This window comes from Rhinoderma darwinii, chromosome 1, assembly GCF_050947455.1.
Source record: "Rhinoderma darwinii isolate aRhiDar2 chromosome 1, aRhiDar2.hap1, whole genome shotgun sequence".
NCBI lineage: Eukaryota > Metazoa > Chordata > Amphibia > Anura > Rhinodermatidae > Rhinoderma > Rhinoderma darwinii.
In genome coordinates this window covers 74,582,020-74,605,404 of record NC_134687.1, presented here as the reverse complement: position 1 = coordinate 74,605,404, position 23,385 = coordinate 74,582,020, and the positions used below count along the sequence as shown (strand labels likewise).

At 40.2% G+C, this 23,385-nt stretch overlaps 1 protein-coding gene across 1 annotated transcript in view; it reads left to right on the top strand.

The window, feature by feature from the left end:
- Positions 1 to 23,385, top strand: part of LNX1 (ligand of numb-protein X 1) — a 171,690-nt gene that overhangs the window by 110,513 nt on the left and 37,792 nt on the right. Inside the window, exons 7-8 of the mRNA XM_075859740.1 lie at positions 10,307 to 10,484; positions 17,752 to 17,986. Coding sequence (XP_075715855.1) covers positions 10,307 to 10,484; positions 17,752 to 17,986 — 413 coding nt within the window. The remainder of the gene's footprint in view (positions 1 to 10,306; positions 10,485 to 17,751; positions 17,987 to 23,385) is intronic.

Genomic DNA, 23,385 nt, shown 5'->3' with positions numbered 1-23,385 from the left:
ATCTGTCATGTACTGACAAAGTCCTATGTTTGAAAATTGAAGCTTGCTCTATCAGATGCCACATTATAGACGTATTCTTCGCTAGATGCATTTCACGAAAAATATCTCTGGAATACGGTGCCATATGTAGGCACCAGACAGCAGCACAAGGAGTCCCTAGAGTATCATAGTACAGAGGCACAAGGACTACATTGGCCTCTGTACAGACTCTATGCACAAAGTACAAAGTTAAGCTGATACACAGTCCCCGTTTATTAGTATATATATATATATATATATATATATATATATATATATATATGTATATATATATATATATATATATATATAACACTGAATCTCCTATGTCCACTACACAGAACACAGTGCAATTCCCCAATGCCCAGTGATACATTGCAATGCCTATTCCATAATACCTAGTAATATAAAAAGAGTCCAGAGCCGATTCTAGCTTTTCTGCTGCCTGAGGTGAAAACAGCCTCCATGCCTCCTCCAACTCTTGCGGATGCGCCGTTGCCTTGTACTGCCCTGGCATGGATGGTGCAGCGATTAAGCTGGGCAGGGTACACCTCGCTGCACGGTGCGTGCGCGTGCAATGGCGCATCCAAGAAAGTTGGAGGAGACTGGTAGTGATGTAGAACAGCCAGGGGGATGGCAATCAAGCATGGAAAGGTGGGTTTGAATTCAGGACTGAGTGACTCTTAAGGACAGTGACACAGCATCATAGCACCATAGCATCATAGCACCCTTTATAGAGTAATTAGTATATAGGTTGCATCATTTTGAAATTTGATTTTAAATATTTTGCTGCATCTGAAAAAAAAACATAAAGGGGAAAGTTGGGAAATGTTGTCAGATCATGTATTGCAGCATGGTGGCTGTTCAAAGGGTTACAACTACCTGACAGGTTTCCATTAAATATATAATGAATTGCAAAAATTCCATTTTGTTATTAGAAATATAGCCTATATAATTACAACACCAGAACCAAGCTCAGTACATAAATACAGCACCAGAGCAAAGCTTGGTACAAATATACACAGCACCACAAGCAAGCTCAGTACATATATACACAGCACCAGAACCAATCTCAATGCATATATATATATATATATATATATATATATATATATATATATACAGCAGAACTAAGCTCAATACAGATATACAGCAGCAAAACCAAGCTCAGTACATGTATTCAGTACCAGAAACAAGCTCAGTACATTTAAACAGCACCAGCAGAAATACAGCTCCGTACAGAGACCCCTGCCCTATAGGTTTGTACGGCGTAAAACTACAGCTCCCAGCATGGCCTGAACGATGGTAAGGATATGCTGGGAGTTGCAGTTTCACTAAAACCAAAATCATACCACCCATCATCTCTCTGAAGATCATACATTGACTACAGTACTGATCAGAGGTAGAATAGACATTTACATTTAGTGACTCACAGGTGACATCTCAGAATCTAGTCGTTCTTTTTTATTCTTTCTTCACCATCTGGTTCAGACCTCTATGGTGACTTCTCCCGGCCACAGTCCATTTCTGCAATTTGCCGCTCAGATGTCTTCAACTTTTCAAACATTTCCGCACCTATAAAAGAAAAGAAAATTCTCATGGTGCCACACACTATGCACCTAAATATAATAGCACCATACACTGCGCCCCTAAATATAATATCACTATACACTGTATCCCACACACACACATTGCGCCCTGTAGATAGTGCCCCCCATAGTGCCCCTGTAAATAGTGCCTCCTGTAGATAGTGCCCCACATAGAGCTCCCTGTAGACAGTGTCCCACATAGAGCCCCCTGTAGACAGGGTCCCACATAGAGCCCCCTGTAGATAGTGCCCCCTATGCATAGTGCCCTCTATGGAGACTCCTGTAGATAGTGCCCCTAATAGAGCCTCCTGTAGATACTGCTCACCATAGAGCCCACTGTAGTTAGTGCCCCTCATAGAGCCACCTGTAGATAGTGCCCACATAGACCATCCTAGATATAGTGCCCTACATACATCCCCATGTAGATACTGCCCTACAAACAGCCCATTGTAGATACTGCCCACCAGGGTCCCCTGTATAAAGAGCTCCCTGTAGATAGTGTCACAAAAACAGCCACCTGTAGATACTGCCCACCAGGGTCCCCTGTATATAGGACCCCCTGTAGATAGTGCCCCACAAACAGACCCCTGTAGATACTGCCCCTCCATGGTCCCCTGTATATAGGACACCCTGTAGATAGAGCCCCTTGTAGATAATGCCACTCACACTGTTAACTAAAAAAAAACTTCACCTACTCACCTGATCCCGTTCCCACGTCATCTACTAGCAACCCAAGCCTGCACTTTTCTGAGCAGGTCTGCTGGAGCTGAACGACGCAAGTGGCGAGATGACATCATCGCACCGCCTGAGTCATTGAAAAGAGCTAATGTTTCAAGGAAACCAGGCTAATGGGAGTGTTATAAAACACACATAATTCACACTTAGCTTCTCCTCACACTAACTATACCCAATGCTTACACGTTTTTTCATATAACCTTCATATTGCTGCATAAATAAAAATGCACTGACTTGCATCTAGGTAGACTTCACAGATAGGTGCTAATACATAATGATACATTTCTGTTATTTTTCCGATTTCTTGTGTTGGAAATTTTAGTATTTTCTTCCCCTCTTTCAGTGAATAATACATTCTTTATAAGTTAAATCACTAGGATGTCATCACTTTCTTAATATTGGGGTACTGACTGCCTAGACCCCAACCGATATTGAGAATGAAGGGGCTGCAACGCTGATACAGCGAGGTGCCTCCTTCACTGTTTATCCCTGTGCTGTAACTGCAGCACAGGCCAATTTACTCAACTGTGCCTCTGTGCAGGGAAAAACAGGGAAGGGGAGGCAGCAATTGATGAGCACTGCCACTTCTTCATTTTCAGGATCGGTGGAGGTCTTAGCAGACAGATCCACACCAATCATAAAGTGATGACATATCTTTGCTATATGCCATCACTTTATGAGATGGGAATAGCAATTCAAGTGCTGCCAAGACTAATAAAGAAACTCTATGTGGCAGGGGAAGCAGGACTGACAAGCTTTCTCTATGAGTCCTGGCAGCACTTATGCCTAAAAATACTGAATCATCATAGAAAACTACACATCCCTTAACTCAGCATCTGCCCCTTTATCTTATATTGCCCTCATATGGGACATAGAAGACCTAACTGCCGATTTTACCTTCCAATGTAAAGTACATAACAGATTGTACAAATATTAACTCCCTATGCCGGTGGTGTGTTTTTATTTAGTTGTTATGAGGAACTGTCCTATTTTACCATCGGGTCGGTTGTGAATAGGAATTTTTTAGCATTGGGAACACTAGCATTGTTTGTATACCTCAACACTAGGAGCTTCCGGTGCGGTTATCACGGACTCTAGTGTGAATTAGGGTCAAGACTATTGTTATGCCCATTTTTCAAATGCTGATTCCGTATTGATATTCTTGTTTAACACTGAGCTATAGTAGGTTCACAATTGAATTAGAACTCAGAGTTTATTATTTAATACGTTTTTATACACACGGTGGGGCTTCTTCACAGTGGTGATTGTACCCCTGTTTTTAGAGAGTTATAAATAAATGTTATATTTTACTCATATATCACACCAGTGAATCCTTTAAAATTGTTATGTTGTGGGAGCACAATTGAATATATCTTTGAAATACAGTGAATTCCTATTTTACCATCCACATAAAAAAATATCTGGTTTTCATGTTTGACTTTGTTGTGGCTCAGCTCCATGTTCATTGTTACAGTATTTCTGAACTTAGAACATGTGAACTTAGAACATGTGTTAGATTGGAAATAAAACAATACTTAAAGGGAATGTGTCGCTAGAAAAAAATTTTATTTGTTTTTTTAGTTAAACTGTTAGTATATAAATGATTAAACATTGTTCTAATTAATTTTATTTTTTTCACAAGTCAGGAAATACTATAAATTAGATTCTAATTTATAACGTTTCCATGTGCTGGTCACTAGAGGGAGCAATTCCCAAAATTGCAGCATTGGCATGTGGTAAAGCAACCTCATTGCTTTATGCTGCAAAATTGGAGAAGACACACTCTGTAATGCCGGGGTAGGGAGACAGACAGGTGAGCCCTAATCTACCCGCCTACCCTGCCTACTTGCAACGGCCCATCCTAGGCGACGGCGTACAACTGGGCGACGGTCCCTACGCTCACTATGTGCACGACAGACAAACAGACAAGGGTACACAGAAGCTCGGGGAATGGGGCAGTTGCCCACGGCAACACCGTGAGCAACAAGAGTAGTGAATGAGCCGAGTCAAACCAGGAGTGTACGAGGTACCAAACGCAGAGCAGGAGAGTAGTGAACGAGCCGAGTCATACCAGGAGTGAAGTCAGTAAAGCAGGGTCAATATGGAGCAGAGGACAAAGTACAAGCAGCAGCAGCAGAGCCAGGAAACAGACAGAATCACAGGCAAAGGAGGAGCAGGAAGTGAAGGTATAAATAGACAGAGGGCGGGAGCTAGCTCCGTCTGGTCAGGCTGTGATAGGCTCTCCCACTCCTCAACCTCCCAGCCTGATTGGTAGAAGAAGGGGTCACTCGATCAGACTTAGGAGCAGGTGCAAACTGACTAACCACGGGCGTCGACACAGAAGCTGTGTCTGGCAGATCCTTTACACACTCGCTCTAGCGTCCTCAAACAATCTCCCCTCCCTTCTTCTGGCTAGTGCCAGGAGAAAGGAGGGGGTTGAATGTTCAAACCTCCTACACTGTGTGTCGCCATTTTTTGAGCGAATGCACAGTGTAGGAGGATTAGATATAGTGGTAAATACACAGTATAACATGAACATACACAAACATAACTTACCTGCTCCTGCCGCCTCCGCTCCGTCCGCTCCTAGTCCTTGCTTCTGAACATATGGACGGAAGCCTTGACCGGAAGTAGTCATCTTACTGTCCGGCCGCGACTTTCGGTCCACATGAAAATGGCGCCGGATGTCGTTCGGCCGAAGACCTTCCGTTTGGACTGTGTGGGAGCGGCGCATGCGCCGTTCCCACACAGACGACGTACGCTATAGTGAATGGAACGGCTCCCGTTCGCATTCACTATGGGGATGTATGTGCCGTATTCCATCTCTGTATGTGTCGTTAATCGACACATACAGAGATGAAAAAAAAAATGGTAGCCCCCATAGAGAAGTAAAAGAAAGAAAAAAGTAAAACACAAAAACACAAATAAATAAAATTAATTTTAATAACATACTAAAAGCAAAAACATAAAAAAAAATTTTTTCGTGACACCTTCCCTTTAAGGTTCACCTTAAGATGAAAGGAACCTTGTACTTAAAATGTAGAAAACAGATCCTAATGGGGAGAAAACTTATATGGTCCTTCTTCCTCATTTGCAGTCTGTACTGATTTTTGGATATTTGTATTTTGTGAAATTAGAAAATCTCAGTGAAGTAGCATGACTTGTCTTTAAGCAAAGATCAATTGAAAAGAGCCTTTTTAACTATGATTCCAGGCAGTTACTTCCAGAACACATGGGGAATGTTCAGAGACCTTCTTTAAACTATCCATTTCCTTAAAAACACCTGAAACTCACAAATATATTATCTATAATTTGTGCCCAGCATGATGTATATTTATTCTGTGAAGCAAAAGTCACTGGTATAACCTCACTACATGTTGAGAAGTAGTGGCAAGCACAGACATTTTTTGCGCTCCTGGGCATTAAGGGTCATAGACCCCTTGCCACCCACCATACACATTTTAAAAAAAACTTTAATTCATTACTTTTTCATGCTCTGTTGCATTTATAGGATTTTTCCAGAACTTCAAAAACTGAGCCAACCTGCAAAAAATTTGAAAAAAATAAACCTGTAATATTCTTATTCAAAAAATTCCTTACTTTTTCCTTCCGCCAGTCTTCTACAATCTGGTGCCATGCAGTGATGATATGTCCATAGTAAAATCATGTCATGGCCTTATCAATCAATGACTGCATTGGGAAATGATATACATATTAATGAAATGGTAAACAGAACATTCATTAGATAATAGAGCCATATGACATGACACATTGTCCCCTGTGCTTGTTGCATTGAAGCACAGGGGACTGGTGAAGAATTTTGTCAGTCATTACATCACAGAAGTTTTTTTGTGGTCCTAGAAACTGCAAATAGCTCTGAACCCCACCACATATCCAATAAAATGTAATGGTATAGTTTTTAGATGTTGGGCTGTAGAACCCTCTAATGCTCTAGGTCCTCTAGGCAGTGCCCAATCGCTACAGTCTGCCTTTGGCTGGACGCATGCAATACTCAAGGCAGCCATGAGACATTATTATTATCTCTTTTATAGAGCTACACATACTGCTGGATACACTACAAAGCTGCTTACAACTGTAAAGGGCAGTGACTATCCAATACTTGCTATCAATAATACAAATTAGGTTTCTCAGATTTTTTAAATAAATTTAGTGTAAGGACAGTAATGTTGCTTTCCGTTGTAAAAAAAAATGTCTGAAAATCTTATTCAAAATCTTTTTCATGTAGCCAGTTGAGAAAGAGGAGAACACAAGGTGAGTTTCAGCTGGTTGTGTCCTAAACTGGATTGTCCTGTAATTGATGACCTAGTGGGTGTTGTTGTTTAACAACCAGCCCATCTTAAATATAATTTATTTATTAGTGTTGCGTATATATAACGCCAACATACTCTGGAGCGCTGTACACTGATTGTCAGCATTCGTATCATACCCTCTTCCAAATGGGACTCACATTTACCTGTTTAAACTCACCAGGGTAAACTCACGCAGACACTAAAATGGGTTTTTCCATAATCTATATTTATCACCTATCCACAGGACAGGTGATAAATATCTGAACCACTGGGAAGACAGCGGTGGGCAGCCCTATAGGAATGAATGGAGGGTGGCCGAGCATGCGCAGTACCGATCCACTCATATGGGGCTCCCAGGAACGGCAAGGTAAGCGCATTCTCGTGAACTGTGGGGTTCCCAGCGGTTGGACCCCCACCGATCAGATATTTATTACTTATCCCGTTGAAAGGTGATAATGATTACGGGAAAACCCCTTTAAAGAACATACAGACTCAATGCTGATGTTGCCCTTAGTCGGATTAAAATTCAGGACCCCAATTCTTCAAGGCAACAGTGCTAACCCCAGAGCGACCAAGTTGCTCAATGGTCCAGCTCATTGCATGGGAATGTCTCCACCTTAGATGGTCACAATAATTGCATTTCAACAGAAATAAACCACCGGAGAAGCTCTTAATGTTTAATGCGAGACTATAAAACACAAATGTAGTAATGAGCTATAGTAATGACTATATTCAGACAGTAATGCATTGTTAAAAGCTCATTACATTTAATATGACAGAAGTAGGTCAGCAGCATCCATCAGTAAAGTGTCTTCTGTTTTGGATCCTTTACCAAATCCTTATGATTTGCTAAATCCAATAAGCGAGGGAAATGCAGTCCTGTGCTGTACTCTGTTCAATGACTGTCACGTGTTGTTGTGTCAGCTCTGCAGCTGTAGGGAGTGACTCCATCCGCTCTTGCTTTCGGCGCACATGCAGCTGTGGCTTGTGTGTGAGACACGTGTTACTACTTCCAATTTGGGATTTTCTGATATAAACATTTATCTTGCAGTAAATATGAAAATCTAGGCACAGGCTGTATTGCGTTGCGTGTCATGGCTGGAAGGAGTGATTTTGGAAGGACGGCTGAGCTAAAATGTAGAAATAGCCAAAACGTAAACTGATAATGCTTGGAAAAGTTTACATTTCACGGGATGTGTTACTTGTGGTTGTTTGCATTGTTTAATGTTTTGAAGACATCCTAAATGTTATTTAAGAAAATACAATATCTAAAAAGCAATCTATGTATCTGGTATGTATAAGTAGCTGTATACATGACATTATCATGTACTATTACATGATGTCAAAATAAAAATGAAGCTACTTTGGAAAGAGGCTAACATAAAAATCTTCTACCGTTTTATGGCTACAGCTCCTATGCAGGACTATGTGTCTACATGGTTACATACAACAAACATTTTGTGTAGTCTCATCCTGGAGACATGTGTTACTCCATCCCATCTGCTCTCTCTTACTGTACGCAGGTTAGGAAGAAGAGCGAGCAGAGAAAGTGCACATAGCTGCAGGATAAGACTACAGACGGTAGCTTTGTAGTCCATAACCATGTAAACACATTGGTTGAATACGAGCTGTAAACACAAAATGGCAGGAAATTTTTGATCAAGACTATTTGCAAAATTGCATCCTTTTTTTATTGCAGATGCATCAGAGCAATATCTAAATAGATGTAAAAATGCAGATAGCCTCCAATTTATATTTCACTTTGTTCATGCTGTGTAGACAAATAATCTCCTGTTGCTTACTGTAGGCTGTCCTGCCCTTCTTCAGACTAAATCCATTGGCATGATTGTCCTCCTTGATGTAAAAATAAGTTGTCTGTTTATGTGATACAATTTTGTTAATAAAATGTGAGGGCATAGAAGGTTCGTAGGTCGATTACAGATGGTTGGGAAGCTGTTTGCCCCTTTTGCAAATTATCTCACATTTTACATAACCTCTTAGATGGCGGCTCTCAGATACTTATAATAAGAAGTAGATTGCACTTGTTTTGCACCAAAATGCAAACAAACACCAGTAATGGCACAGATATAGAAGATTCTATTAAATCCATGAAACATGCAGCGCTCACCACCGATCAAAGTAGTCCGGATATTTCACTGGATTCTTATGATTCATATAAACTATAAATGAGGTCAATCTAAGCAATAGTTGGAAAGACATTTGAAAGGTGGTATTGTACTGCGAGAGTTGGTTCTATGTGTGAAATTCTATGGTTCTATGTGTGAAGTTTTGACTCTTTTCAAAAGTTCTCAATGTACAATTATAGCCGATCCTGTCAATATTTTGCGGTTGCTTTCAAAATATAGATAGATAGTGAAATGCATATTGTTATATGCTGGGACGTCAATGAATGGGTATCAATGCAAAAAAATAACTACCTTTGTAGGTAGTTTGTATCGGATGACAAATGGTATTTTTATTGAACAAAGAGAAAAACAAAGGCCCACGTAAAACTAAAAGCTAAGTTATGGCTAGAAGCAGAGATCACATGCCATCAACCCAATCGTTTTCTACTAGCAAGTTTAGACATGGTCTTTAAAGGGGTTTTCCCACAAAGGACTTTTATGTCATATCAACTGGATCCAATCCCAAGAGCTGGAGGGAAAAGTGAATGAACACGTTCGGTCGCTCTTTATTAAAGTCAATGAGTGTTACTGAAAGATGGAAACGGGGCATGGCACCTCTTTTGTTTGGATTGTTGAGAGCCCTCAAAGCCCCACCAGTCAGTCTATTATAGCTTATCTGGTGGATATGCCTTACTACTCTCTCATGGGAATATGCCTTTATGGAAAGAGCCCTATCTTCGCTACCAGCTTTTGGTGCTACATATTTGCATTACTTTTTTATGCCTTATTTTTTTCTTTGTGGTTTTAGTTCACCACAGCAAAGTTCAGGGTCCAGATCCTTGTCTAACAATGGCATCCTCCTCCAGTGTCTACATTTTCTGCAAATGTCTAATATGTATTTCAATACGGTTATACTCAAAACATGATTTTTAACCAATATTCTTCTACTGGCTTTATTATATAGTACGGTATACAGTAGTGGGGGAATTTGTGTGCAATTGGTTTATTGGTCTGTGGTGGCTTATTTCGAGCCAACAATCAATATCATAACCAGTACTGGTCTACCACATAATTACAAGGACTTTCTCAAGAGTAAATCTTAATGCCACTATCTAATGCTATACATATCACCATGGCTTGTTTTGTGTGGATAATCCCTTAAAAAAATATCAGGCGATATCTTTATAATAGACAATATCTGATCATATTTTCTTTTTTTCTGTGGCTTTTGGTTCCATGAATAATATAAACAGAAGTTACATCAATGAAGTACATTATTCCCAGTCATTACAATGGTCATTCCAATTTCATAGTAAATCTTGCTACTCAGTTAGTGTTGACTTTAATGGAAATTAACTAGTCGTGGATATGTACACTATAAACAAACAAGGCCATACAGCTTTTATTTTATGTTCAACAATCATCAACCAAGCCTGTAACATTTTAAATATATAAATTAAGTAAATTATTTTGCATATGTAATCATATCATATATTTCTTTATCATAATCTTATCACTTTGTTGCCAGAATACTAATCGAACAGTGCTATGTGTGGAGAAGGTTGTGAACATTGTTAAGGACCATACAGAGTCATTGGGCATGACCGTGGCAGGAGGAGTATCGAACTGGGAGTGGGACCTGCCTATTTTTGTTACAAGCGTAGACCCTGACGGAGTCATTGGGAGAGATGGGAGAATAAAAACAGGTAATTTTATTTGTCAAGCCATATTTTTACGTGGAAAATGCTTGTGTTCAAGTCATTTCAACTGCGTATATCAACTATAAGTGTGATCACATGTATCATCAATGCAGAAAGCTTCATAGCTTCATTGCAAACTTACAGGTGTTTTCTGATAGAGGGGTCAGCTAGAATGAGCATTCCTGCTCTAATTCCATCGATGATGTATAGTCCAAAGTGAAAAAAGCAGATAACTTAAAAATGGCGAGAAATAGAAACAAGAAGATTATTTAATTAGTTCCATTCATTATTCAATGGTCAAGCTTTACTTACCGTATTTTTCGGACTATAAGACACAGTTTTTATCAAGAATAAATCTAGCTAAAAAGTCCCTGCATCTTATAGTCCGCAGTCAAGGGAACCGGGCATCGCCGGGCGCCATGACCGTGTCATTACTTAACCCCTTCCCGACCCATGACGTGCCGGCACATCATGGAGCGGGGGGTGATGTATAAAGCGGGCTAACGCGCTGAGCCCGCTCCATACACTGCAGGTGTCAGCTTCTGACACGCTGCTATAACGGCCAGAAACAGCAATTTCGCTGTTCCTGGCAGTTTAAAGAGGTTGTGCCATAAAAGACATGTATCCCCTATCCACAGGATACATGTGTGATCGATAAGGAGAACGGGGACCGAACATTACCAAGAGCGAGTGCTGCATGAGAAGCTGTGACTTCCGCGTTCTGTGTCCGGCAGCTCCATAGAGATGAATGGGATTCTTCTGCGCTTGCGCGAGTGGTTCTCCATTGATCTCTATGGAGCTGCGGAACAGATAAGCCGGACACAGAACCCGGAAGTTCAGGATTCTCATGTAGCGCTCTGGATGACTTGCGCTCCCCTGTTCTCCTTATTGCTGGGGGTCCCAGCTGTCGGACCCCCAGCGATCTCACATGTAGCCCCTATCCTGTGGATAGGGGATACATGTGTTTTATGGCAAACCCCTTTAACTAGTTAAATGTCGTGGTCAATAGCGACCGTGGCATTTATAGGGGTTTTTCTATGAAGGACATTTATGACATATCCACAGGATATGTCATAAATGTCAGATAGATGCAGGTCCCACCTCTGGGACCCGCACCTATCTCTAGAACGGGGCCCCCTAAACCCCGTTCTAGCTTTCTGTGCTCTCCCGGCCACTTGATTACATGTGGAGTTACTGAAACAGCGTAACTCGCGGAGCTACGCTGTTTCCGTAACTCCCATAGAACTGAACAGTTGTTACGGAAACAGCGTAGCTCGCATGCCACACTGCTTCCGTAACTGCCATTCACTACTGTGGGAGTTAGGGAAACAGTGTAGTTACGCTGTTTCAGTAACTCCACATGTAACCAAGTGGCCGCTGGTTCAAGTCCCCTAGGGGAACTAATAAGATGCGTAAAAAAAAATAAAAAATGTTAGATAAATTTTTAGGTGTAAAAAAAAAAACTTTTCCCATTTTTCCCCAAGCACAATGTAAAAAATAAAATAATTTCATCCCGCAACAAAATAAGCCCTTACACCGCTCAGTCGATAAAAAAAATATAAAAAAATGTTTGGCTCTCAGAATGTAGTGAAACAAAATAAATTATTTTTTAGCAAATAATTTTTTTCCTATTTTCTGTTGTCTAAAACCTGGGTGCGTCTTATGGTCAGGTGTGTCTTATAGTCCGAAAAATACGGTATATAAAACATACAAAATAAAACCCTTTAAGAAAAACTGTAACATCTAGAAAGGAGGAACAGAATGTTTAAATCCAAAACTAGATTAAAGTATGGCACTTACACAGGCACAGTAGTAGATCAGACGGAGAGGGTGGGTGAAACATAACTTTGTATAAGGCCTCATGTAAACGGCAGTCATGTGCATAAAGCCTGTGCAGAGGCAAACCGATTCCTCTAGCTCCGTAATGAGGGGCCATAGACACTCCGTATGCCAACAAATAGTGTCTCCACATGGCATCATATTACAGTGATTTTGTCCCTTAGAATTCTTCTATTACTTATGTAATGCAGCATCTGATTGAGCACACCATGATACCTCCATGTACAGAGACACATTAGGAGCCCATAGAGTTCTATTTGTTCTGTACTATGGCTCTCTACAACTCAGAGGTTGTATAGAGCCATAATAGGCTCTTGTGCATGCCTGCTCCGACCTTGTTTAAAGTGTGCGTAACAAAATGAGATATACAGATGTAGCCGTCTTTACCTTGACTTTTAACGCATTAAATAAACAGTGGCTAGATGCCTTATCCTGACTTTTTCAATGACTTTTCAATGGCTTTTGTTGTGTGATATCACGCTGCAGCTGAGTCAAGTCAAAGATGGCTACATCCGTTCAAAAGTTTAGGGTCACTTAGAAATGTCCTTATTTTTGAAAGAAAAGCACAGTTTTTTTCAATGAAGATAACATTAAATTAATCAGAAATACACTCTATACATTGTTAATGTGCTAAATGACTATTCTAGCTGCAAACGTCTGGTTTTTAATGCAATATCTACATAGGTGTATAGAGGCCCATTTCCAGCAACCATCACTCCAGTGTTCTAATGGTACATTGTGTTTGCTAACTGTGTTAGAAGGCTAATGGATGATTAGAAAACACTTGAAACCCCTTGTGCAATTATGTTAGCACCGCTGTAAACACTTTTGTTGTTTAGAGGAGCTATAAAACTGACCTTCCTGTGAGCTAGTTGAGAATCTGGAGCATTACATTTGTGGGTTCGATTAAACTCTCAAAATGGCTAGAAAAAGAGAGCTTTCATGTGAAACTCGACAGTCTATTCTTGTTCTTAGAAATGAAGGCTATTCCATGCGAGAAATTGCCAAGAAACTGAAGATTTCCTACAAAGATGTGTACTACTCCCTTCAGAGGACAGCACACACAGGCTTTAACCAGAGTAGAAAGAGAAGTGGGAGGCCCCGCTGCACAACTGAGCAACAAGACAAGTACATTAGAGTCTCTAGTTTGAGAAATAGATGCCTCACAGGTCCTCAACTGGCAGCTTCATTAAATAGTACCCGCAAAACGCCAGTGTCAACGTCTACAGTGAAGAGGCGGCTCCGGGATGCTGGCCTTCAGGGCGGAGTGGCAAAGAAAAAGCCATATCTGAGACTGGCTAATAAAAGGAAAAGATTAATATGGGCAAAAGCACACAGACATTGGACAGAGGAAGATTGGAAAAAAGTGTTATGGACAGACGAATCGAAGTTTGAGGTGTTTGGATAACACAGAAGAACATTTGTGAGACGCAGAACAACTGAAAAGATGCTGGAAGAGTGCCTGACGCCATCTGTCAAGCATGGTGGAGGTAATGTGATGGTCTGGGGTTGCTTTGGTGCTGGTAAAGTGGGAGATTTGTACAAGGTAAAAGGGATTTTGAATAAGGAAGGCTATCACTCCATTTTGCAACGCCATGCCATACCCTGTGGACAGCGCTTGATTGGAGCCAATTTCATCCTACAACAGGACAATGACCCAAAGCACACATCCAAATTATGCAAGAACTATTTAGGGAAGAAGCAGGCAGCTGGTATTCTATCTGTAATGGAGTGGCCAGCACAGTCACCAGATCTCAACCCCATAGAGCTGTTGTGGGAGCAGCTTGACCGTATGGTACGCAAGAAGTGCCCATCAAGCCAATCCAAATTGTGGGAGGGCCTTCTGGAAGCATGGGGTGAAATTTCTCCCGATTACCTCAGCAAATTAACAGCTAGAATGCCAAAGGTCTGCAATGCTGTAATTGCTGCAAATGGAGCATTCTTTCACGAAAGCAAGGTTTGAAGGAGAAAATTATTATTTGAAATAAAAATCATTATTTCTAACCTTGTCAATGTCTTGACTATATTTTCTAGTCATTTTGCAACTCATTTGATAAATATAAGTGTGAGTTTTCATGGAAAACACAAAATTGCCTGGGTGACCCAAAACTTTTGAACGGTAGAGTATATATATATAGATATATATATATAGATATATATATATATATATATATATATATATATATATATATATAGCTTGAGAAAGGTTCACTTTGTGGTGAATAAACCAACATCTCCCCAACTTTGAAGTCCTGGTGCTGTTACTTGTCTTCTGTTCCTGCTTTTATATATATATATATATATATATATATATATATATATATATATATATATATATATATATATATATATATACATACACACATACAGTATATATGTATATATATATATACACACACATATATATATATATATATATATACATATATATATATACAAAAATAGAATCCTGCAGCACATATATATATATATATAATTAGATAGTTACATTTGTATTTGTATTTTTGGTTTAAAACAAAACTGCACCAAAAATTGCATCAAAACTGCATGTGTGTTCCTGACTTTACAGGATTTATTTTTTACATTTCTGTTTTAATTAGAATCATTGTCAAATTCTTATGGCTTAGTAGCTGCTGGCTTAGATCAGTGAGTAGTACATTGCCGGGTAAAGTATGTGTGATAGGGTCCTGAGTCACTCACTTATCTGTGTTGTGTGCACATTCCAGATTTCCCAAGACAGGCGCAGTTCTGAGTGCAGCCTCCCACTTTCCTGTAAACTCTGTCAAACAAGATGTATCATCACGCAAGTGACATGATTTTTTGTTGTTGTTACTGGAAGGGTCACTGATGCTCAGCAGTAACTACTTTGATGCTGCTTTCTCGTTTCGTGTGCTGCTCTTGGAAAGAGAGAAGGGATTGTTTTGTTTGTGGTCTTAGTGAAATGTTGCCATGCTGTACCTAGCCGGCTTCCCGTTGTCAAAAGGCAATGTCACACGTTTTGACACCTACAAATCTGGCGACCTACAAGTCTTTACAAAACAACAAATCAGTTCATGTTAAAGAAGAGAATCCTGGCTATAGACTTTTATGAGATGTCATGCACGCATCTTATGAGATAGGAAACAGACAGCTAGGATACTCAGCAATTCATTGGATAAATGGGACCTGGTTTTGGTTTTCATACTTACCATACATGTGTGACCATTTCCACAATGAAATCAATTGGAGTTATAGAAACTAATTGGTGGGACCAAATTTTGGTTTCCCTAACAGTGGTTTACTTGCTCATGTAAGGTCAGCTCACCATGAAAACCCATGCTTGGACCAGTCTGTTGTTGGCATGGATGGGATGCAAGCTACCAGACTCCCTACCACCATCAATGTCTGATTGAAATGTCATAAATGTCTATAATCTAAATGCTCTTCCTTGTGGATCCAATTTTTCAAAAATAAATCAATGCTAATAAATAAAATCAAAAGCCGTAAAACAAATGCAACGAAAAATTGAACAGATGTCGGTGAAACTCTGTGATATCACATATTTTTTACAGCATTATCAAGATGAACCAAAATTCAAAACCACATTAAAAAGATAAAATACCAAATCAAAAGATTGCACACACGGAAAACTCAGGGACATATTTTCCAGGAATTTTTATTTAAAGTTGTTAAAGTGTTGAGCAAAAGCCTCTCATTCATGCCGCTTGACAGGTGGTGAAATTCAGTAATGTAAGTCTATCTTAAAGGGAATGTTTTATGTATTTCATTTTAGTTTCATTAATTAGATCTCCGTCTGTTAGGGCATGCCCCCACGTGGCGGAATTCCTCCGCAACTGTCCGCATCAATGCCGCACCTAATCCGGGTTGCGGATTACGGCTGCGGATCTGCCCAAAATGTGCAGTAAATTGATGCGGACTAGCTGCTGCGGACTGCGGGAAAAGTGCTTCCCTTCTCTCTATCAGTGCAGGATAGAGAGAAGGGACAGCACTTTCCCTAGTGACAGTAAACGACTTTCATACTTACCGGCCGTTGTCTTGGTGACGCGTCCCTCTTTCGGCATCCAGCCCGACCTCCCTGGATGACGCGGCAGTCCATGTGACCGCTGCAGCCTGTGATTGGCTGCAGCCGTCACTAAGACTGAAACGTCATCCTGGGAAGCCGGACTGGAGACAGAAGCAGGGAGTTCTCAGTAAGTATGAACTTCTTTTTTTTTGACAGGTTGCTGTATATTGAGATCGTAGTCACTGTCCAGGGTGCAGAAACAGTTACTACCGATCGCTTAACTCTTTCAGCACCCTGGACAGTGACTATTTACTGACGTCTCCTAGCAACGCTCCCGTAATTACGGGAGCCCCATTGACTTCCTCAGTCTGGCTGTAGACCTAGAAATACATGGGTCCAGCCAGAATGAAGAAATGTCATGGCAAAAAAGCAAGACGCATCCGCAGCACACATAACATGTGCATGACAGCTGCGGACTTCATTGCGGAATTTAGAATCTCCATTGAATTCAATGGAGAAATTCCGCCATGAGTCCGCAACCAGTCCGCCACTGCTCCGCAACAGACAGAGCATGCTGCGGACACCAAATTCCGCTCCGCAGCCTATGCTCCGCAGCGGAATTTTACGCCTCGTCTAAACGAACACTTCTAAATAGAAGTGGAAGTCAATGGAGAAACGGCTCCGCTGCGGAATAACGCTGCGGAGTGTCCGCAGCGGAATTCAAGTGCAATTCCGCCACGTGTGAACCCAGCCTAAAACAGTATTAATGTGTTTGTTCTTTTTCTTAATGTTATAGCTGATAATTGTGTTTATTTTTTAAAAATTCCTTGGGGACAGCCATACTAAAGTCGCGCACATTCTTCCTGTCTTCTCTGTGTAGATAGTTCATTAGTGTGTGTGTGTGTGTGTGTGTGTGTGTGTGTGTGTGTGTGTGTGTGTGTGTGCTTTATAACAGCTGAAATGAATGGGAGTTATAGGGGTAGTCCCATCTTAGACATTTATTGCATATCTACAGCTATCCTATTTCCGTAACTTCCCTTCACTCAGTGAGCTTTGCTTTTTCCCGAATGCGGCGGCCAGCCTTTTCTATAAATCCGGCATTGTCATTATATCCCATGCGTTCTAATGATTATGAGAAGACTGCTCATGCTGTCCCAGTCTACACAGTAAAGCTGACAATTGAGCCAAAGGAAACAAGAAGTGTCAGCCTATTGTGACTGCTCTATTGGCCAGTATGACAACTGGAATATATTAATTATTATTATTATTATTATTATTATTATTATTATTATTAGTCATATAAAAAAGCACACCACCAAAAATTTAAAACATGACATTTTTTGATGATACAATTCCTTTAACATTGTTCTCTTTAAAGCAGCTTCTAAGAACTACTAATGCTAAGACTTGTCTTGTTTTTTTGATTCACAGGTGACATTTTGCTGAATGTCAATGGTGTAGACCTGACAGGAGTCAGCCGTAGTGAAGCAGTGTCACTACTAAAAAACTCTTCTTCCTCATGTGTGGTTCTGAGAGCCCTGGAAACAAAAGAGTATGAGCCAGAGGAAGACATCAGCAGCAACTCCCTACTCATGGAGCCAGTCCAAAATGGCTATGAAAGCAGAGAATGGTCACCAGTCTGGGTCATGTGGCTGAAGCTGCCTCAGTAGGTTTTTAGAGTTAGATTTATTTTTCTTGGGCTGTTCCCTCCTCTGGGTTCATTATTCACTATGGTGATGGGTCCTAATTAATGCCAGATTTGGCTTTAGAACTCTGCATAACAGTGTGTTTTCTTTTTTAATTTGATGTGTATGGGATGTGTATAGGTTGTGTTATAGCTACGACATTTTTTTCCCATTTGTGAGGTCTTGCTCATATTCCGCTGACATTCCTCTGTGTCTGCGCATTTGTCAATTGATCTTAATATGCCTGCAGCAATAAATGTTAGTTAATAAGCTGCCAATAGAGTGTTATTATTGTGGTTAGCTCTTTTTCTAGTACATGGGCTACGCAGATAACACAGGCAAACTAAAAGTCTAATATAACATGAAGAGAGGGACAATCAAGTAATAATCTAAAAAAAAGATTGTGATGGATCCTATAAAAACTGACAATGATGGAACCGATACAGACTGATGCAAACTTTGACATCAGTTTGAGTTGCACAGAAATAAAACTCATCTATTGACGGTTCCATCACCATAAGGGTATGTTCACACGCAGTGACCAAAAACGTCTGAAAATACGGAGCTGTTCTCAAGAGAAAACAGCTCCTGATTTTCACACGTTTTTTGTGCCACTCGCGATTTTTGCTAGACATGGCAGGAGAGCTGATAGGTGCTTTTTAGCAAGGGTGTAAGCAAGGGCTTATTCAGACGAACGGGATATACGTCCGTGCAACGCGCGTGATTTTCACGCGCGTCGCACGGACCTATATTAGTCTATGGGGCCTTGCAGACAGTTGCGTGATTTTTACGCAGCGTGAGTCCGCTGCGTAAAACTCACGACATGTCCGTTCTTTGTGCGTATTTCGCGCATCACGCACCCATGGAAGTCAATGGGTGCGTGAAAATCACGCGCACCACACAAAAGCACTTCCGTGGGACGCGCGTAATTCGCGCAACAGCAGTCAAAATTATTTTTGCAAACAGAATAGCACCACGTGCTTTTCTGTTTACAAACATCCAAACAGAGTGTCATAATGATGGCGGCTGCGCGAAAATCACGCAGCCGCGCATCCTATGTGATGACACACGGAGCTGTTAAGTGCCTTTTGCTCGTGTAAATCCGCCCTTAGTCTGTAATTCATTATTTTAATCTACCAATACAGTGTTTTGTTTCTTAAACTGGCCATACGCATAAATGAAAGTTGGGCGAAATGGCCAATTTGGACTATTTCACATGATCAATTTTTAAAAATGATGTTGTTTTTTTTCATCAGTCATTCTCTGAAACTAAACGTGTATGGAATGATAGTCCGATTAGCCAGTCATTTCTCACTTTGCCTAATCTGTTGTTTGACACTTTTTTAAAATTTTATTTTTTTAACTAGAACCCTCACCTGCCAGTTTAGTCTGTCATGTTGGCAATCGCACAAACGATCCGTAGTGCGATTGGTCAGCTGAATTCTGGCTGATCCTAATCTTATTTGTATGGCCAGGTTTAGGCCGTTTCAACCACACCTTGTAGACCTGGATTTAACCTCAACTGCTATACCTATACTATATCTAGAAACGATGCATTCAATAATATGGAATTTTAGCATTAACCTTTCCTATACTAGTTATTATATGTATGTAATGTTCTTCTGCACTTTCGAACATTCTGTAAACATTCTGGAATTGGAGTTCCCTAGATGGCCTGTATGACCTGACAAGCGGCATATAAGTACAGGTTGTAATGCCCAATAAGCCTCTGGAACATAGGAGAATAGCATACCTATAACTGGACAGTGCAGAGCTGCAATTGCCCTGAGTTTACTTATTTAGAAATATTAACATGACTGCTTTATTTCAGAAACAGTGCCACACATGTCCATGGGTTGTGTCTGGTATTGCAGCTCAGATCCATTGAAGTGAACAGAGAAAAGCAGCCAATTCTCTAATCCTGTATTACCCCTTTAACAGTAGGGACCAAATACAAATCTAAATAGCAACAAACCTGGGAACCCTGGGTCTTTTTAGACATCATGGCACAATATTTTGCCCATTGAGATCCTCTGTCTTTTATCTAGCTCTACAGATGTTACTATATAACAATACAAATGAGTACCTGATAGTGTTTATAGCTTCTTTATGGCATGATGTCATCTTATGTAGCAGTAGATTATGTCATTGTGTTGCCTATTTGGGTTCAGGTAGAAAAAAAATGTTGTTCCGTATAAAGCACCCTACACTCGATTGCATGCTGACATTTTTTTAGTCTATCCACGCCTATGCATCCAGCACATAAAGGGTTGTATATTAATCGCCTGACAGAGCCCAGATGTTCCAGGAGAATTCCAGTAAAGAACTTGCTGTGTTCTTAGAACCTTTGGTTTTTATTCTCTCTCTGTATATGTATTTTTTTGCTCAGGAAGCAGCTGTGTGTTTGTAAATCAGATCCCACTCCAGTGTATTGTAAAACGAAGCAGTGAATACAGGCATTGACTAGGTTGGGAGTAGCACAGCTTGAAGCCTTTTTTGTATTCTTGTTGTTTTAAAAGTACAAAATCTTCAAAATATCACTGCGTGTCACATATCGGCCCTTTATGAATTGTCGATCAAAGGCTCCAAATTTGCTGCATGTGTTTATTTATGTCGTTTTGGAAAGTGTAAATGTATATTAATTTACAAGGTTGGAACCTTTGGAAAACAGTGAAATTAATATAAGATATTGAGTCATTTCAAACATTTTGTACATACTGAGTTATGTCATGTATTCTACTGCACTCAAAATGAAAGTAAAATTCACAATTCTGTTACCTGTTAACAGAATGAAATGGATTTCTGAAGTTCAGATGACAGTGACATAGCACAAAGCTGTCACATGTCTGACAGCAAAGTGGAGATAAACTGCTGTCAGTTTCCAAGGGCAACAAGCACAATTTTTTACTCAACATTATACTATACTGTATATAAATATAAAGGGGTATTAGGGTTTCATCAAGTAAAGGTTATTCTTTGTATAATGAAAATGTATGCAATATTCCAAATATTTTCTGTATCAATTCCTCACTGTTTTTCAAGATCTCTGCTTGCAGTCATTCCATAGGAACCTTTTATGGATAAAAATGTGTCCTGGTCGTGTGACAATCCAACAGGGTTCTCGACTCATTAGGGTATAGTTATTAACCTCTTCCCGCAAATTGACGTGTCTGGTACGTCAGGATTGCAGGTAACTTACTACAATCCGACGTATCAGACACGTCCTGAAGATGAAGCGGGCACAGGAGCTTCATCTTCAGCGGGTGTCAGCTGTAATATACAGCTGACAGACCACTGCAACAGTGGCGTCCGCATTTACCGCCGATCCCTCTGTACCTCACCGGCCCCCCACGCGAGTGATCGCGGGTGCCGATGGTTGCTATGGCAACAAAGAAGCGTAGCAACAGCTTCCTGATCTGCCAGGTACGGAAGTCTATTAGGTCCTGCCCAAGGTATCGTCCTGTTCGGAACGGCCTGAACTATAAAAATATCATTTTATTTCTATCACACGGTAAACACAAAATTAAATCAAAAACAATGACAGCATTTCTTTTTTTGGTCACCTTGTCTCAGAAAAAATGTAATAAAAAGTCATCAAAATGTCGCAAGTACCCCAAAATGGTACACACAAAAACCAGTTCGTCACTCAAAAAAAAAATGTTTCAAAAGTATCAGCTAACTAAAAAATAAAAAAGTTATGGCTGTCAGAAAATAGCAACACTAAAACATGATTTTTTTTAGAATAGAGTATTTTTATTGTAGGAAAGTAGTAAAACTTAAAAAAACTATATAAATTTGGTATCGTTGTAATCGTATCGACCCACAGAATGACGTTAACATGTTGTTATTATTGCACGGTGAACGCTGTAAAAGAAGAAGAAACAAAACAGTGCTAGAATTGTTGTATTTTGGTTTCCTCATTTTCCAAAATATGTAATAAATAGTGATAAAAATAATCGCATGTACCCCAAAATGGAACCAATAAAAATTACAGCTCGTTCCACAAAAACCAAGCCCACACTCAGCTCAGAACGGAAAATGGATTATTCATTTTATTATTCATTCACCCCATTATTACATCATCCTTTTATGCTGTGATGTACTCCGTCTAGCTTACATATACCCTGATGTACTCCGCTCAGCTTACATATACCCTGATGTACTCCGCTTACATATGACCCCACATTATAAACTGGAATACCAGTCAAACCCAAACAAAACTACTGCCAAGCAAAATCTGCGCTGCAAAAGCCAAATGTAGGTCCTTCTGAGCCTGGCAGTGTGCCCAAACAGCAGTTTATGACTACATATGGGGTATTATTGTATTTTGGTGAACCCACTTAACAATTAATGGGCTGGGCACAACATATGGGTTACTGAAATGCCATATCAGTGGAAAAATGACAATTTTCAATCTGCAACATCCACTGTGCACTAATTTCTGCAAAGCACTTAAAGGGGTCAAAATACTTACAATACCTCTAGATGAATTTCTTCAGGGATGTAGTTTCCAAAATGGGGTAATTTTTTGGGGGGCTTTCCAATGTGCTGGTACCTTAGCTCAATGCAACATGGTGTCAGAAAACGAATCTAGTAAAATCTCCACTCCAAAAACCAAATTGCGCTCCTTCCCTTTAGAGCCTTGCTGTGTGTCCAAATAGCAGTTTTTGACCACATATAGGGTATTGCCTTACTCGTTCGAAATTGCGTAACAAATTTTGGTGTGCCTTTTCTCCTGTAGACCTTGTTATAATGAAAAATGTTGAGCTAAAACTAGATCTGACAAAAAAAAATATGTCGATTTAAATTTTCATGGCCCAATTCTAATAAAATCTATAACACACCTGTGGGATCAAAATGCTCACTACACCCCTAATGTAATTCCTTGAGGGGTAAATTCTCAAAAATGGGGTTACATTTGGGAAATTTATACTGTACTAGTACCTCAGGAAGCTCTGCAAATGTAACATGGTGCCCAGAAACCAATTCAGCTAAATCTGCGCTCAAAAAGCCAAATGGCGCTCCTTTCCTTCTGAGCCCTGCCGTGTGTTCAAACAGCAGTTTATGACTACATGTGGTTGTGGTCTACACTATTGCCGTACTAGGGAGAAAATGCTTTAAAATGTTGGGTGTTTTAGTACGGCACTACCCCTTCTCCTTTATCCCTTGAGAAAATGAAAAAATTCTACTCTTTAGTGGAAAAAATGTTCATATTAATTTTTACGGCCTAATTCCAATAAACTCTGCAAAAGAACAGTGGGGTCTTTGCTTCTGAGGCTAGTGGGGTCTAAATGCTCTCTATACCCCTAGATAGATTACTTAAGGTGTGTAGTTTCCCAAATGGCGTCACTTTTTGGGGGGTATCCTACTGTTCTGGCTT